Here is a 17,765-nt window from a genome sequence, read left to right as displayed (position 1 = left end):
TGGTAAGGATATTATGAATGCACAGGCATTATTATAGAATAATAAGATGTTGACACCTTTATTAGAAAGCACATCAACTTCAGGCACAGAAGTATCAGTTTTTAATTGGAATATTCTGGACTGTATTTTACTCATTAGTAAATTCTCATACTTCGACTGAGATCATGCAAGTCTCTTGAGCAGGAGGCTGGAAAGCTTTACTCTGAATAAATTCATTTGTTTGGTAAGGACGTGACCAACCTAGGACACTATTCTTACCTTTTTCAAATCAGAAGTACTTGGAATCTTAAAGTTCCGACTTTGGCGCAAAATCTTCAACTAGTTCCGTGCATAAATACCATGACATTTACAAGAAGACAACAAAATATTTTAATTTAAATATGCCCCATACTATACAACCGTATAAAATACCAACTAAGCATTCATTTGAACATTAAAAAAAACAAAACAAAACAAAGAGAAAAAGCAAGCAGCACACTGTAGTGATGATAACAGAAGGTGGCACAAGCCAGGATATACAACCAGGAAGACAGGCAAGTTACTGTCTCACAACCTTTGTTTACAATTACCATCAGAGGGGGAAAACACACTGTAACCATCCCAAGACTTCCATGGTTTCTAGTGCCCACCTTATTAGGTAGATGTCAGTGTACTAAAATGACAAAAACCATATTGGTATTTAACATTCTGTTCTTTTTAATTGAAAGGTAGTGCTGCTTTCTTAGGATTGCTAGGAAACACAACAGCAACTACCCGGGCTTCTAATGCAAAGCTGCTGCTTAAACTGGTAATCATGGAAAGATTGAAAAAGGACAACACAGGAATTATTCCAACAATTTTAAATTGAATGAAGTGAAGTCCAGCAGTAATTTGAGAAACATGGAAAAAGTCTTGGAAAGGCTTAAAGGCAGTTGTGGCCAACCTACAAAGTTTCTCTCCATTTTATTTATTTTGCGTGTTAATAAGCAGTACATGTATCCAGCTGATTGTTATACCTTAGTAACACAAAATAACCTTATGCACCCCCATGTCCATAAAACACGGCTCCAGCAATACATGGCATTAGCTCTTCTTAACACTGCTAACATGGAGAGTGCCACTTGAGTTAGCTCCAAGACAGACACCAAGTACCAGTGTTTGTTTCAGTTTACAGGGCATACCAATCGAAACAAGATCATAACTGCAAACATTACTCAAGTTCAATATATTCCCGCTCTCTGTAGTCACAGGATATCAATTGCTATTATGCCTAGGGCAATGACAGGCCTTCAATAACACCACGTTTACACTGCACCACAGCTTGGAATGGCTTCATTAGACATCTTACTTTTTAAAATATATTATTTGTTTAAAAAACAAGGTGTGAGCCTGGGTATTTAAGTCAATGTTTGCTTCAAATGGCACCAAATGGATTTCTTTGTATTAACTCCAGCTACAAAACTTATTCTCAAACCAACTGTGGCAAAAGTAAACCCACAGAGAACCACGCTTTGATTTCTAAAAACATGTTGAGAAGATTCAAACATCCCCTTTCTAAAACTGTGATATTTTCCCATAGATATGAGTTACTATCTCTTAAAAAAAAAATACTGAAGCCTATTTCAAAGTGAGGATCTCCATTTTAAAAAACAAGTAACAAAATACACTTCTGCCATCTTTTTTCCTCTAAACTTGTATGTCATGAGCTACTGCCTTTAAACACTAACATATAAAAACCCCTAAAGCTTCTCCCACATATACCCATTACTTAAGTATGCATCATTACTTGGCATTAAGCATCTCTAATACCAGCTTACTTTGGATGCAAAGCTAAGAAATTTTGTATTTATGGACATACAAAGCCAGTAGAAAAAGATACAAGTATGCAGCTTGTAGAACAGTTCGTATCAGGAATGAACGAGGAAAAGGCACTCCATTTCTCTTCACTGTTCTACACACCGTGTGCAATTTTTCAGTCACCATTAAACCTTTGCTCACAACAATGCAGATCCACATACTGCGTGGAGTTCGTGTCTCTCCATTACCATCTTTTTTTCACTGAAAAATTACATTGCTGTGAATATGCAACATTAGCTTTATTTATACATTTAAGAATACTTTTTTTTTTCCAAATGAGAAAGTCAAAAGCTACCGAACAAATGTTACTGAAGATATAAATTATTTAAAAACTTAAATAATTTAAAATCAACTTGTTTAAACAACTTTCCTATTGCACATTTTTCCATTACTTTATCAGATAAAATCCTATATAGGCATTTAAAAGGTTAAAGTTTTAAAAGCACAAGTTACATAGCACCAAAATAAGGTGCTGAAGAAATTGTATGCCTGCTGGAAAATGAGTGCTAATAAAAACAAATATAAATATATATGTATATACACATCTAGTAGTAAGTCCAGGATGCTGAGATAATAAATACTTTAAACAATTTCCCAGATTTCCAGAAACATGTGAGAAACTATAGAAAATAATGCAAAGTTACTTTAGAAGACCAAGAATACACATGCACAAAATCTATTATAAGAAAAAGGTTTAGAATTCCCATACTTTAATCTTTAAACCCAGCTCTGTTATCGCTACGTACTCCACACAATGACTAGCCTAGTAGTTTGAGGATTTATGTAAGTCAGAACAAAGAAAGCTTTCCCCAGTTGCTTTATAATGGAACAGCCTACAGTACCCCCAAAAAATTAACCTAGTTTGTCCTGTTAGGTCTCAAAATGTCATCTTCTGCCCATCTTTTGTTCCCAGTGACATGGGAATACACTCATGACATCCATCAACCCGCAGCATCAAAAAATAAGGATGAAACTTCCTATATTTTTTTCTGAGCAAACTTATATTGGAATTTCTCCTACTGTAACTGCTGCTGTTTCCACCAGATCTGTGACCTGCTGTTTCCACAGTAAATGTTTCCCTTGCATATGCCTACTTGTAACCCTTGGAAAAACAACAGCAATTCAACTTAAATGGGTAGGAGTATAATCTGGCCTTCTTGTCTGAATAATTTTTGGTTTGGGTTTCTTTGTTTCTTCTTCCACATCGTTTTCCTGGTCACTCTCACATACGTGGACGACAACACTAGGAGTGGTGTCGGTTGCAGCATGTAGCTCATACTTTTCTCCTGAAAGTTAAAATATTAGCAAAACTGGTTAAAAAGGATCCCTTCTGTAGAAAAAGTATGACAAAAATTATTAAAAAGGAATTCATAAAAATGTGTAAGTAATACACTGCTGACAAAAGCCTGGTGCCACAATGCCTTGGATGGTGCAGGCAGGTGCACTGCCAACAGTCACATATACCATCCAGAAGTATTTAGGTTCTGTTTTCAAAGCAACATAGCTCAGCTGCTCTCTTAAAAGCAAGTTTACATAAATTACCGGAGGCATTCCGGAAAGCATTCTACATGAGCAGTCATAAGTCTTGTTGGTGGATTTTTGTCATTTTAAAGCGTACAAGATAATCTATCCACTGTACCACATTCAGGTAGACTTTGTTTTCCTGAATAAAAGCAAAACCACAGGATCTTTCTTCCCCCCAAAAGCTTTCAGTCTTAAGAAAGCTGGATGCAGTTCTTCCCACCTCACACAGAGGTGCTTGCTCTAACAGTATTCTGGCATTCTGTGGTGCAGCAGAGCTAGAGAGCAAGCTTCATGCATATATAATGTGAAACACTCAGATATAATATAACTGGCGTGCAGAAGTGCTATGATACAAGTTTTATTGGCCACTGATCTGAAATCTGTTTTTTCCATAATATAAAGAGTCGCTTTTAAATCTAACCAGGTGTTAAATAATTCTAATCTTACATTAGATCAGGGAAAGAGCAAACTCTTCCTTTTCACTGCTTCCCTGATCAGCTCCCCTTAATGTTGTTTTCTTGTTACCTTATTCTCATTACCTCTCAGTGGAGAAAACAGTCTCCATTAAGATCCCTACAGTGATCTGCCCATTAGCTGTTCAAAAGAGCTAACACTGGTGGCAAGGAGCACACACGAGAGTGCTAAGGCTCTGAAGCGGTCTCTGCTCTGTTTCCCCAAGAACTTTAGGAAGGGGAACCGGCACAAAGAGCAGTTCCATGGAGGAAAAGGCTCTTGCCTCCAGTTCTTCAGAAACACACAAGCCATTGTGCTAGAGTAACCCCTGCCTGCTCCTTGGTACCAAGTCATTAACTCCATGTTCCAATTAACATCCCAGTCAAGAAAGAGACAGAGCTTTATAGGCTCAACATTCACAATATATATGAAAAATCTCATGGGAAAAGGGATCACAGATCTGCCAGTAAGCTTACTGCAAGGCACTTCAATAACAGAACCTTCAGAGAAAAAAGACCAACTTTTACTGCTTAGTAAGCCCTTAAGTATTTATCTTAAGGCCTACAGGTTTCTTTTTGGTCTTGCTAAAACTTAAAAGGAAAGCTTGTAGTAAAGTAAGCAGCCGCCATGGAGCAAGGTCTGACCTTTCATAAGCTGTACCAAATCAGTAAGCTGTAGTATTATTTATTCATTCATTCCACGTGTTTCATCAAAACCAACTTCCATTCTGACAAGCACAGTCTTATGGGACTTCTGTTTCAAAAACTGGTTTCAGGAAAATAAAATCTTTGATAAAAACATATAGTAAGTATGTCAGCAGTATTCTTGGTGGATGGTTTTAAAGACCTACATGCAGGCTCTATCTGCTTAGCTTGCATATTTCTGGATAAACAAATGATTTGTGGCGGCATTTAATAGCTCCACTTCTAACTTTAATACCTTTCCACAAATTATTCTTGCCATTAGAATTCACATACCATTTAAAACATGGTATTTATTAAAAACTGGCAATAATCTACCCCAATTTTTATGCTAGCATAAGCATAATTTTTGTCCCTCCACAAACTGCTAAGGGCTGAATTTTCACAGGTAAGAAGAATTCCCTAGTGTTTTGTGAGAAGCACATTATTTTTGCTAGAATCTTTGGATATCACCAGTATGCAGTCAACCATACACTACTACACAGAAGGCTGTTGCATGAAGAGCTAAAAGTTCTGCCCTACCCCGTTCTCCGCCCCTTACTACTGACAAAATAAGATGTGTTCCCTAAGCTGGTAGGTAAACAAATATATAAAAATACTACAGTAAAATGATTCAGACTACAGTTTCTGTGCTCTTTGATACTGCTACTAAATGTGGCCATTTTTTCTCTCCCTTAAAATTAATAGTACAGTTGCAAACAAGTTAAATCAGAGTTGCAGATTTTGTGAAATATAATTTGCACCAATTCTTATGAAGAAGGTTGTCTTAACTGCAGTATAAAAGGACATCAAGGGATGCGATCATTAATCACTGAAAAACAGAACCATGTTTGAAATAAGAGTTCAGTTTAGTGGAACTCTACATCTATTTCTGAAAGTAGTATTTGGTTTAAAACACAAATAGGAGAAACAGTTCTACATGCTATCTGTGGTTCTATCTATTTTTAATAAACCTATAAACAGTCTGCATAGCGCAGTTAGCTGAAGTGACAAGCAACTTACAGGAAAGCACTAGAAATAAGGGGTAAGTGTACGTTCTTAATATCTCCTTTAGTTTGGACAGTGGGGAAAAAAAGAGGAACCTGATACAAACTTTTTTCCTTTCCAGGGTGAAACTATCTCAAAGTTTCCAATTAATGAATAAATTGCAGCAGACGAAAGTTACAAGGAGCAAGGAGTGGCAGAAACTTCTCCCTCTTAACTCCAAAAGAAAATTAGGTTGATACTGACAGTTTCCCTCCTACACATACTACTCACTCAGATGCAGAGGTAATTCTAGCACAGAGCTACACAGCTGTCAACTGGTTCATTGTCTGAAACGGGACTTTCCTGTCCCTTCAAGAGGCGTGTAACTACATGACTGCCTCTTCATTTTCAGGAAGCTGCTTCTTGAAAATTCTGGTGAACAAGCTAATATATTATTGAAGCAACATTCACGCTCTTTACAAATCACAAAAAAAGATCACATTGTGGCGGCCTGGGCCCTCCAAGTGATCCTGTGGAATTACTATGTGTGTAAGAAACTACCATTTATTAATACTTTTTCTGATATTACAAATTTAATTGGTAGATGGTAATTAATTTGAAAAGTTGTAGAAATTCAGAAAGTTTAAAAGGTGTTTTACTCAACGAGAATTCCAGCGTTCCTACTCCTTCTTACCTGGTCCTAACTTGGAGATAGCATATAAAAGGTCATAGTTAATGACTGGAGTAGCATCTTCTACTTGCTTCCAATCAACAGGTGGAGAGGCTGGAGGTGAAATCAAAAACTGTTTGTCTGGATTTGGCGGTGCCAAATGCGAGCTTCCGATGTGCAAAGTCTGAAAAAAAGTATAAATGCCAAAGCTGTTTCACTATTACCCACGAATCCATCATTCATGAGGAATTTTAAGGTTTGGATAGATGTTATGCTGTAACAGGCACTCAAGGTGGCAGCATGTAACTAGATTACTGAAGAGAGCTATATGAAAGACCCAGTATACAAAATACAGACAAGCCACCACATTCATTAACTCTGATGAAACATGCAATGAAGTATGCATATCTGCATCTTCTCATTATGGAGTTTTACAAAAATTTCACCAGAAAATAGCTGCCCTTAAAATACTGAAGTAGGAGGAAGCTGGATATGGGCTTTAAGGCCTAATGACAAATGGTGTTGAAACTCATTACCACAAGTGAGAGTGGTGAGAATTCTAGAAGGTATATAAATAAACTGGCTCCTTCAGGACTGTCCCTAGGGACATCTGAAACAGACACACATAGATTAATTTTTCCCATTAAATTTATGGAGGAAAATACACAGTACTACCGCAAAGCGCCCAGATTATCAGAACATGAGAGTTTCACATCTTTAGCAGCAGAGGCTAGCCAGCTATAGAGCCGCACTGATGGCGGTCTCCAACTACAAACATGTGCTAAACAAACAATTTGCAGCAGTGAGGGAAAGATCAACAGGTAGAGTCCTGAACGTGCAGCTCTGCACTTTGGATTCCCTCAGATACTACTTGAGCACGTATGCGCGTGCCTGTGTACTGTTGGCAGAGCACACTTGGCTTCCCCCACCCTGTTAAACTCTATCTTTGACTGTGCTGATTACTATCATCTACTCTCTTTCCCCAAGGTTATCAAAACAAGACAGAGGGAGACAAATGCAAAATATGCAACAGCCTCCAAATACTTGTAGCTTTGGAACAACATGTGATTCTCTAATCAAAATGGAAAAGTTAACAGCGTTCGTTAGCAGGATTGAAGAGCTATGGAAGCTTATCACGAGTACGTTATGCTTGTAAGGATAATCACAAAGAGACTTACCTGAGCAAAATACAGTTTTATTTCCTTTCCAAGGAACTCTGTCTTGTGCAACTGGATTCTAGCATCTGCTGCAGATAAAGGGTTACTGAAATTTATTCGTACTCTTTTGAAGCTCTTAAAATACTGAAAGGTGATATCTCTGTCGTATGTTCTAAACAGCGATTCAAATTTGGCCTGAAAAGAAAGTACCAGAGAAGAAAGTGAATATGCAACACCTTTCTTCAAAGAAATAAAGAAATTGCTGTTACTAAGCAGAGGCATACCACCGCTCTTGAACATTGATGTATTTATAAAAGTTTAGATTTATTTTTCTTCTTCTCTTTTTATGAGTTTTTTTTCTAACCTATCGCTTGTTTTCTCTATAGCAGCTTTTTTCTTCCTTATTAGAAAGTTTATTATTATCATTAATAAGTGTTGGACATGATACTCTGATTTAGTGACATAATAAAAATAGTCGCACTGGTCAGATATTGAAAAGAAATGCTTGTCTCATAAAATTAATATCCAAAGGCCTTGAAAAAAGTCTGCCAAGCATGCCTTTGTCTAAGTGTACAGTTTTCAAGGAAACCAACACAACAGTTTTAATACAGAAAAATGTAAAAAGCATATTTGCAAGCTAAATGTAATTTTCTTCAGTGACTCAGCACGCATAATAAAGTTCATGAACATCTCTCCTGTTTTAATAGCTGCTACTTTCATTTAGCAAAATAAACATATTATTACTGAACTCTAGTTTAATAGCCTCTTCTATTTCTAGAACCGAATCTTTCCTAAAAAAATCTAAAGTACTAACCATACAGCTCCTGAAGGGCCTTTGACACACTTTCTGTTTTGACTGTGTGGTAAGAGTAGGAACTGGACCAAAACCTCATACCTTCATACATCTGCAGCTGAGTTACTTTGCTGTCCTATCTGCCTGAAAAGACTGAAGCACCTTTACCAACAGCTGGCTATTTCCATTTTGCATTTCGGGTTGTGCTCCTAGGGCACCTATGCAAACCCAACTTGGGTATTTTTCTTATCATTTATATGATAACCTGATTACTTCAGGATGCCAGCTCAAAGGAGAAGAAAGAAGCAGGAGGTTCTGAAGCTGCCATGCTCTTACAAAGTGTTTCAGGCTCACAATGAGAACACAGTTACCAGTCACAAGCCTTATTTCAGTCATGGCAATAGATCAAGCATTCAGATATTTTCAGATATTTTCTCTTCATAAAAGCTTATTTGAAGTTCAATACAGAGCCAAAACAAACAAGTATGTAAAAATCACATTTTCTCTCTCTTTTTTTTTTTACTGTTACATTTTGAATTAGTAGAAAAAATAAACTAAGATCACATAAGAAAGCAGCAATTACTTCAATATTTCATTTTCCTTCCTGAAAAGCTCTCTTCACAAACTTGCTACAGCTGTGTATATAACCACTGTAATTCAAGAACATTTAAAAGAACAGAGCTGTCCTGCTTCTTGCTGAGCCACACTTAAGCTTTTTCAAAGTGAGCCCTGAAACAAGACCAGGACCCTGCAGACACAAAGCCCGTATTTGTTAGCCTCCTGTACTCCAGAGAGCGCTGGATGCAACCATGAAAAGTAAGCGAAATCCATGCTAAATTGCATTTCAAAGGTCACATTCAACATTTAAACTCTGAGAGTATCTGCAAGACTTGTGCAAAATATAGGTTTTTTTAAAATGTGTGCGATTATAGAGGTCATAAATGTCATGCTAGCAATATGCACTAACCAAAATGTTATTTTTGTCCTTAAGGTATCTTAGCAGTCAACAATTCGCTGTATTTTGGTTGGACTCTATGATCTTAAGGGTCCTTTCCAACCATGAAGATTCTGTGATTCTGTAGCAGGACTGGATTACTTACATTATATTAATTCTAATCAGTTAAATATAAATCTGAGAGGACTTCTTACAGTTTTAACATTATGCTCTTAACTACAGTGCCAGCCAAAAAAACCCCCCAAAAGTGTAAAGTGTACTATAAATTATGCAACTCTTACTACCAAAATTATAATCTAAACATTTACCAAAGACATATATGCAAGTGAAGAATACACTATACAGACTGTCAAGTAAGTCTAGAGATAAACTTCTGATCATTTTCAAAAACACATAGCTTAAGATCTAATAATTTCCAGAGTCAGTCATTCATATCAGAGCATACTGTTGCAGACTGGTAAGACCCAGACTCTTACATCAAATTGACATTTTCTTACAAGTCAAAAAGCTATCAAGGCACCCGAATTTTAAATTATTTGAAACAGCATCTACATACTTCAGTATTCCAGTAGTACACAGCAATAAAACACAACAGATAAAGCATACCCTTGTTTCTGCTTGATTGAAGACATCACTATCTGCCACACAGGCAATCAGAGAACTAAAACTGTAGTTAAAATTTCTAAAATGCATTCTGTGCTTCGCCAAAGCGATACTTGTTGTTCCACAGAAACCAATGACTTTTAAGGAAGCCGTTGGTCCTGCAGGCAGCGTTTATAAGGGAAACAAGTCCAGCCCCTCCAAAAAAAAAAAAAAAAGGAAAGGTTTCAGAGCATCCTGTATGTGACAGCGAATTCCTGAACAAAGTCCTGCATGCTTTGAGGCAGTCAGGAACAAAATGTAAGCTGCGACTGGAAAGAGGTGACGTCAGCACATTAGTCAGCTTCCCTATGCTAATTACCAGTGCTCGGGAGGATGGAAAAAACAGCTGAGGTTTGCACAGCAGCTGCTTTATCGAGCCTCTTGCAGCATAGTTTCCACTGGTAGTAATTCCATTCAGCGCTCAGACAACATGCTCTTCACTGGAATGGGACAACCCATCTTAAGATGGAAAATGTTACTGCTAAAGGACCAAAGTCTAGAGTAATAGGCTGTAATTAGCCAGGAGGAAAATTTCAAGACTTCAGAACGGAAAACAAATCCCTCAGGTCAATAGCTTTTGGTAATTCTGTGGAAAAAAAAACATGGACTGAAATTTAGAGATTAGGAGGAACTGATTTGAGAAAATACTTTTTCCCCCCATTACAGTGAGAATTAATTTTGAAGCTTTCTTCAAAGCAACTATATGGATTAATTACCATTTTCACTTTTCTAAAAAACTCAGTCTGAACCTCATAAAGTATTGGGGTTTTTTTTAGTTTTGTTTTAGGGGGTTTTCTTGGTATTTTGGGGAGGTGGTGGTGGTTTTTTTTTTGGTTTTGTTTCTTTTTTTGGTTGTTTGTTTTTTTTGGGTTTGTTTTTGTTTTTTTGGTTTTTTTGGTTTTTTTTAAGAGGACCTTCATCAGAAATCTGCTGGTAGGGTTTTAAGAGACAACCTGAACTACTAACAGCAGTGATGAGGTATGAAACCTATATTTCTGACATTTTCTGGTTTACAGATATTTGTATTCCAGTTTCAGAACATTTCCCAGAAGTGTCACAGGACACAGTTGGGTTTTTTCAGTGTTGTTATTTGGGGTTTTGTTTGTTGATTTTTTTTTATTTTTTGTTTTTAAAATCAAGAAGCATTTAAAAAGTCATTACCATTTAAAGTAATATATTAAGTTTAAGCTGAAGTTTTTACAAGCTATTTAGAATTCTCCTATGCAGCTTCAGATCAAAATTTATAATGAAGTTAAAATCGTAAGTGCATTTAGTTCATTTTACTATAACATAGGGCTATGACAGAAACATCACGTTTTATGAAATGCTTAGAAACATTAGACAGGCATAAGATGAAAACCTTATTTCATAAATATTTCATCATGTATAACTATTCACATGAATAACCTTCTCCATTTCCACGGGCTCTACTTACTTGTGTAAAGTTAAGGATGCTTATTGTGCCACAGGTTAATATCCCCATTTAGTAGTCAAACTCTCTACTATTGTCAAGTTATCTCAGTGAAAAAGTTACCTTAGCGTGAAAGACTACCCAGACCAACTTCCTAGCTCCTTTCCTTAGAAACCCTTGCTTAAAAATAAGCTCAGCTCAGGAAGAAAGAAGGTGCTCTGAAGGACAACTCAACAACTGGTGTAGGTGCTGTCAGTGAGATTAAACTCAACTCTGAAATAAAGTAATGGTAACAAGCCTCCAGTGCTCCAGGAGCACCTAACATACTGGGTGCCCGAAGGATAGAAAGATAGGAAGAAACAACAGTTTCTTTCACCTCCCTGAGCTCCCAGGAAGATGGGATGCAGTGGCTATCCAGACACTCAACACTTCCAAAATCTGGACTGGGCACACATACAGTGAGAACAGGTCTGAGTTCCCAAGCTCGTGACATGTACCCAGAAACACAGATACTTAAGAAAAGGATTCATAAACAGCCATCACACCAAGCAGTGAACCGCCTGAGCTCACACAGAAAATCATGCCGAGTATGCCTTGAATCCTGCCCTTGCCCTGGAATTAGGTCGCCAAGTGTCTTAAAGACTTCGGAAGTAGAAGCACCAAGCATGACTCCATAGACCAGCGGTCAGGATGCTCATCTGGAAAATATGGCCATGAATCACCTGAGCATGAAAGAAAAACAGGCTTTCCACATCCTAGGTGAATGCTATAGCTACTGATAAGAAAGTAAAGAAGGTCCCCCCTTTAACCTCCTACTGAGTCAGAGTCATTTGGCATACTCTGAGGCTATCGAGGGGACTGCAGCATCTCTGTGGGTGGCTGGTGGAAAGAATATTTCTTTTGTGAAGCCTCACAGGGCCTACACAGGAGGCAGTTTGAGCTGCTCAACAGAATGAAGCCTTTGGCAACCTAGCTGCAGACCTTTATATAGCTAAGCATGTCAAAACTTCCTAGCAGACCAGTGATTGTAAAAGTCTTCAGAAGCCCTATTTTGGACTTCACAGCTTAAAGCAGGACAGGTAGATCCTAGACACTTGCATGCCTTTGTAAGTCTAGACTTACATGTTTATGCACAGATCCCACTAACAGCAAGACATTAAAAATACTTCTGATTTCTATCCTCAAGGCCACCTACATGTTACTGAGACCCAAGGAAAATTACTTTACAAGTCTTACTTCAGCCATCTTTCAAATATAATGTTGTCATCTAAAACAGGACTATAGCCTGCTGTATTACTGTGTTAGCTGTAAACAAACCAACCATTTTTGAGAACATTTAACACTATTTTCACACTGTGTTCTCCAGATTTAAAATAAACGTTGAGCCTTCTACTGATACACACTGGGTTTTTACTTTGCTCATTTAAAAAGACAAAGAAAAGAAACCAGTCCTAGTCTGTTCCATTTCACCATTATCATCATTATTTTTTTGCTAAGGTTGTGTCACCAACCACTCTTAACGAAATGATTCAGGCAAAAAGAGATGGTTGCATATTAACACTCCATTCACAACACAGAACAAACCGATAACTAGTATCCTGGGGAAAAAAAATAAAAAACCACTTTGAAGTGGTCTAATATCCTTACTGCTATGCTTGATTAGAACAAAAATGCAGTCTACAGTGTCTCAATTAGCGGATTAAATAAACTATGCCGAATTATTAAAAAACAAACACAAAGACTTACTTTCTCAAAAGAAAAAAAATTCTCACTACCCCTGCTTCGTTTACTGAAGTGTTATTTAAGGCAGCATCATTATGTTGAGAGCCCTGAAATCTATTGTAGAAACCAAGAGTCGAAGTTACAAAACCACCATTACAAAATCCTGACAGTGTTGCAATGTTTCTTCTGTGGTGTTCAGGTCTCGTAACATTTGTTAACCACATGCTAACAAACTGTCTGGAACAAGAACATGGCAAGACTATCAGAACTTCTGGATTTGATGTTCTAATACTATCAGAGAACAGTTTTTCTTCTCCCTTGTCCTCAGGGAGTTTGCTGCTTTCTGCCTTCTCTTAGAGACTTCCTAGTGACCTACAGAAAGAGAACAAGGGCAAGGAGATGATCTGCTCAAAGATATATGCTATCATCCAGATACCAAATAACGTCTGATACTAAAGAACTTCATCAGTACAAAGGGATGCTCTGTACTTTGGGGAACAAGAATTGGGGGAACTAAATGGGTAGGAATAGTATGACATGACAACACGGTCAGCTCTGCTTTCTCAGGTTTCACCCTTCCCTTGACAGGTACAGATTCTGAGGCTCAAGTTTTAACTAAAAATTGCAGACAAGATGCTCAATGAAGACCTAAAGTACTCCCTAACATCAACATCACCTAACAGATCTTCCATTAGTAGCACTTCCAAGGCAGAGAAATGTAACAGAAACCATTTTTTAGATTACTTTTGGGTGTGAAAGGAAAAATAAGGAGTCAAATGAGCATACAGAATAGTAGGAATACAAAATGACTGAATGCCATAAATAGTCACATAATTTAATCTCTTCATGCAGTAAAATAGGTAAGGCACAGAAGAGGAGGAAGTGAGACCGCAGAAATAGAAAAAAGGCAAGTCACAAAAGTGACTGTTCATTGCTGATAACTACATTAGCAAATCTAACAATATGAGGAAGAAAATTAACATGAAAATAAATGTGGTGGTAATTCAGTAACCTAATAAAATGATCACCTACAAGGTATAAATCAGAACAATATAGTCCATTCTTTTCTCTCATCCCTGTCACACTTTCACAATTGCCCTTGGAGGGTGCTCTTTATGTAATCCCTGTACTCCCACTATATATACTTGCTGATGTTTTTCTATCAACATATAGTTTCTATTCCTGTCTTCATGTTAATTATCTTACCTTAGCCCTTACTTACAACAGGGATAAACATCTTGAAATTATCTAGAATGAATAACCATACTTACTGGTTTCATTTTCCTAGTGGTTGGGAAAGGAGAGGGAGGGGCAGACAGTAAAGTACAAACAGCTTCCAGAGCTATCCATGCACGTCCAGGGTCAGTAAGCTCTGCTCTGTCTGCACTAGCGCGCACCTGAATTCAGGCGACCTTCTAATCTGCACTGTTCCATCAGCGCAGGAGCAGGGGTGCTATGTATCTGCACAGGACAGGCACGTTGAAGGAGAGAATGCGAAAAGCTAATAAGCGTTCCTGTCTAGAACTTAACACTCATCTAGAGCGTGGCTTCAGCACACATTCAGGTAAAAAAAGAAAATCCCCAGAACTCAGACCCACTCAAAAAGTAAAGAAGTTTAATGTATGAAGGGCTAAAGAGCACATGTCCGTGATGAAGTATTTTTCTCTACTGCCTTTAAGGGTGCTCTGCAAACTAACACTGACATCGGGAAACAGTAACGTTCTCCATCATTGAAAAACCTTGGGTTTTCCCTTGGGATTCAAGAAGTGCGTTGTTTTCACATAGAGGTTTGTGTTGTGAGGTTTGTTTTTTTTTTTTTGAAACCCACTTGATGCGCAAGAGAAGTCAATGCTGGCTCAACCAAAGAGCCAGGAGTGAGGGCAGTGAGTTAATTCACTTGCCTTAAAATGTCAGCACAGTTCTTAGTCTCATTTTACAAGCCAAAAATTAATCACTACACCCTCAAAAAAAAAAAAAACCACAAACAAACCTCCCCGCAAAACAAGGACAACTGAAAGGAAACCTGGACATGACTTTTTTTTTTTTTTGCAAGTCTGACAGGATTTGATATGAAGTAAAATTAACTGGCAGACCAATCATAGTTGAGTATACTTTTCCTCCTTAAAATCCTTACAATAGCCTGAGCACTGGGAGACTGGCACCTTTGATGTCTAATTCAGAACACCGGAATGGCTATACAAACACAGGGAGAAGGGAGACAGAATTATCATACAATTGAAAATGTTAACGGACAATTTCTTCTCATTTATGGTTATGAAAAACCTTAAGTTTTTCAAAGTTGTATGCTCATTGATTTTATATTCTATGCATTCATCAGAAAAACATTACAAGCGAAATAAGTATATGCACTGCATTAGTACATCAGCACAGAAATAATCTGCAAGAAAACACCTTCTTAACAAGCAAAGAAAAAGGCTTTAGTATTACAGAATAAACTGCACAAATAACATCTGCAAATTTAGTTACAGTAAAGAAATCACACAGAGCACAGCAATGCAAGTACACAAACTGGTTTTCCAAATTACACAGAGCAATGTGCAGTGTACTAAGTCAAGGTAACACCCACACAATGACAAAATGGAAAAAGGGGCATGAAGCACAGAGTTAAGACTGTCATCATCAGCTCCTCTCATTAACTTTGTTTATAATGTGGAACGGCAAACACATGACCATTGACTATTTCATATGCTTACAAGTATTTTAGTCACCAGAATTTCCAGTCATAAAAATAGAGACAAAAATTTGTGCAGTTTTAAGAAAATTTAAGCATTTGTTTCCATATAATATGGTACACAAAAGGAAAGCCTATCTCCCTGTATTACATCAAGTTATGTCAAGTACTATATAGGAGTGCCGTTTGAAAAGAGTATTCAATGGCTATAAAACTCTGAACTATTGGACAATATTTTCATATCTAAAAAGCAACTTTTCAGAAATAAAGCTTCAATACTTGACAGCAATATTCATCAGAGCACTAGTTCAGCACAATTATCACTGGCATACTTTGTATGTTAGCAGAGATACTTATTGCAGATAGACTGCAATGACTAGACTCAGCTGACAAAAATTAAAGGCCAGGCATCTGGTATGCGGTGCCACCTCTGTTTTAGATTCCTAGCTCTTCCAGAGGAAGAGCTTCCAAAGAGCAAACAGAGCAGAGGAATGAGTGACCATTTTCCAAGATGTTAGGCAAAACATGTGAAAGCAAGCAGAAAAGCTCTAAGATTCTGCACCTGTACTAAGACGGCACACGCTTAAGACGCAAGACTCAAACACCTTTATATGCCTAAAATTATAGAAGGATAAATACCAATCAAAACAAGTTTAAAAAAAAAACCTCTAGCTGTTTCTCCTGTATTTATTTGTTTAAATTCATGAACTGATTCACTTTAATTACAGAATTATCTACAGACAGTATATTTACAGTAGAAAGAGAATACAAAACACCCAGTCTTTTCGCAGTAACTGGGTAGGAGGATTGAAAGAAGGAAGGAGAAAGTTCTTGCAAGGTCAATCATAAACATTCCCCCCACCCCCATCACTGAAAGAGAACTTGGTTTCAAATAAGCAAAACAAACCCTAACAATTCTATGATTCTATAACCTTCAAGAAAATAAGATGCTTTTTAAAAGTGGATGAAAATACTTAAAAAAGACTGTCCAGCAATATTATAGTTCAATCCATTACATATTGGGAGGGGAGGGGGAAGGGCTGCAAGAAAAAAAAAAAATTTCCACAAAGTAAAAAGTCAAAGACCAAGATGATAATCTTTAACCAAGACAAATGTAAACAAGATTATTCCCATGGCCGGATGCAGTTGCAGTGTTGATTATTTATTTCTATTTAAGGCAGAGAGAGGAAAGAAAAGGTGACGGGGACAATAGTACAGTCTATAACTCATCATGGAAGCGGTCCACATGCCACACTAGAAAAGGCTAACTATGGAAAGGGAAGGGCAGGAAATCCTTAAACAACTCTTCCCTTCTAACTTAAACCTGTTGAAGGCTTCTATAAATGTAGATATCTATATAAATCCTTTCCTCAGAGTGAAGATTTAAAAAGGGGAAAGAGTAAAATTCTCTAAAGATCATCTATATTTATTATGAACTAAAAAAGAACAAGGGCTTTTAAACTGTGTTAATAGGCCATTTTTGCATACTATAGAAAAAGCACTTGTAAACTATTTACAGCAGAATTGAACGAAGTTATTTGTTAAAAAAATGTTCCCACACCCCCCAAGATATAAAGTAATATCTCATAAGCACTGTATAACTATGAAGTAAAGGAAGCATGAGGTATTCTTCCTATCACTATAGCTAGGAAAAATCACCAGCAGTCTGACCTTTTCAAGGTTATTTATTTGAATACTAGTGTGGGAAAAAAATCTAGACAGTAATTAACAGATAGGTGGATTTGGAAGATGAAACAATTTAAGAAAGAATGGGACATGCTATACACATCAGCTAATAAAATAAAAACGGCCCTTCAGATAATTATTTCTTGAGTGAGGGGGCACCTTCTGAAGATGAAGAGCACTTTGTTTTGTAAAGAGACAACAGCTGTAAAGTTATTTATAAGTTAGATTCAGCAGAGGGAGAGGTCTAGGGGATAGGGCACATGCTTAGAGTGGGATTCATGCATTCTTTAAGCACGTCATACATATTCTGACACTTACCACAGCTGGAGTGCTGCGCTCTGATGCTGCCTCTGCACGTCGTCCGTGCATTAGGGTGAGCTAAGGGGCACTGAGGAAATGCTGGTGCTGGGCTTGAACACCGGTATCTAAAAGATACCATGTTTGAAGACTGAACAGGAACCAAGTTTAAAAGAAATGGGCCTTTAGTGTCAATCTAGATATATTTAAATTTAGACGGGGTGTAAGTAGAACTATCTTCAGCAGTTGAAACAAGAAGT

General features: G+C 37.4%; 1 protein-coding gene across 2 annotated transcripts in view; it reads right to left on the bottom strand.

Annotated features, from left to right (window-relative positions):
* Positions 1-345: 345 nt before the first annotated feature.
* Positions 346-17,765, bottom strand: part of RCAN1 (regulator of calcineurin 1) — a 42,516-nt gene continuing 25,096 nt past the window's right edge. Inside the window, exons 1-4 of one of the 2 annotated variants that reach the window (XM_063345923.1) lie at positions 9,662-9,909; positions 7,329-7,502; positions 6,175-6,334; positions 346-3,122 (exon numbers count right to left, since the gene is read on the bottom strand). In XM_063345923.1, the coding sequence (XP_063201993.1) occupies positions 2,959-3,122; positions 6,175-6,334; positions 7,329-7,502; positions 9,662-9,748 (585 nt within the window). In that variant the 5' untranslated portion in view covers positions 9,749-9,909 and the 3' untranslated portion in view covers positions 346-2,958. Of the gene's footprint in view, positions 3,123-6,174; positions 6,335-7,328; positions 7,503-9,661; positions 9,910-17,765 lie in introns of those variants that run through there. The other variant, XM_063345914.1, reaches the window with a different exon arrangement.

The sequence above is a fragment of the Chroicocephalus ridibundus genome, chromosome 1, assembly GCF_963924245.1.
Source record: "Chroicocephalus ridibundus chromosome 1, bChrRid1.1, whole genome shotgun sequence".
In the NCBI taxonomy this organism is placed as follows: Eukaryota; Metazoa; Chordata; class Aves; order Charadriiformes; family Laridae; genus Chroicocephalus; species Chroicocephalus ridibundus.
This window is presented reverse-complemented; position numbering and strand designations above follow the sequence as displayed.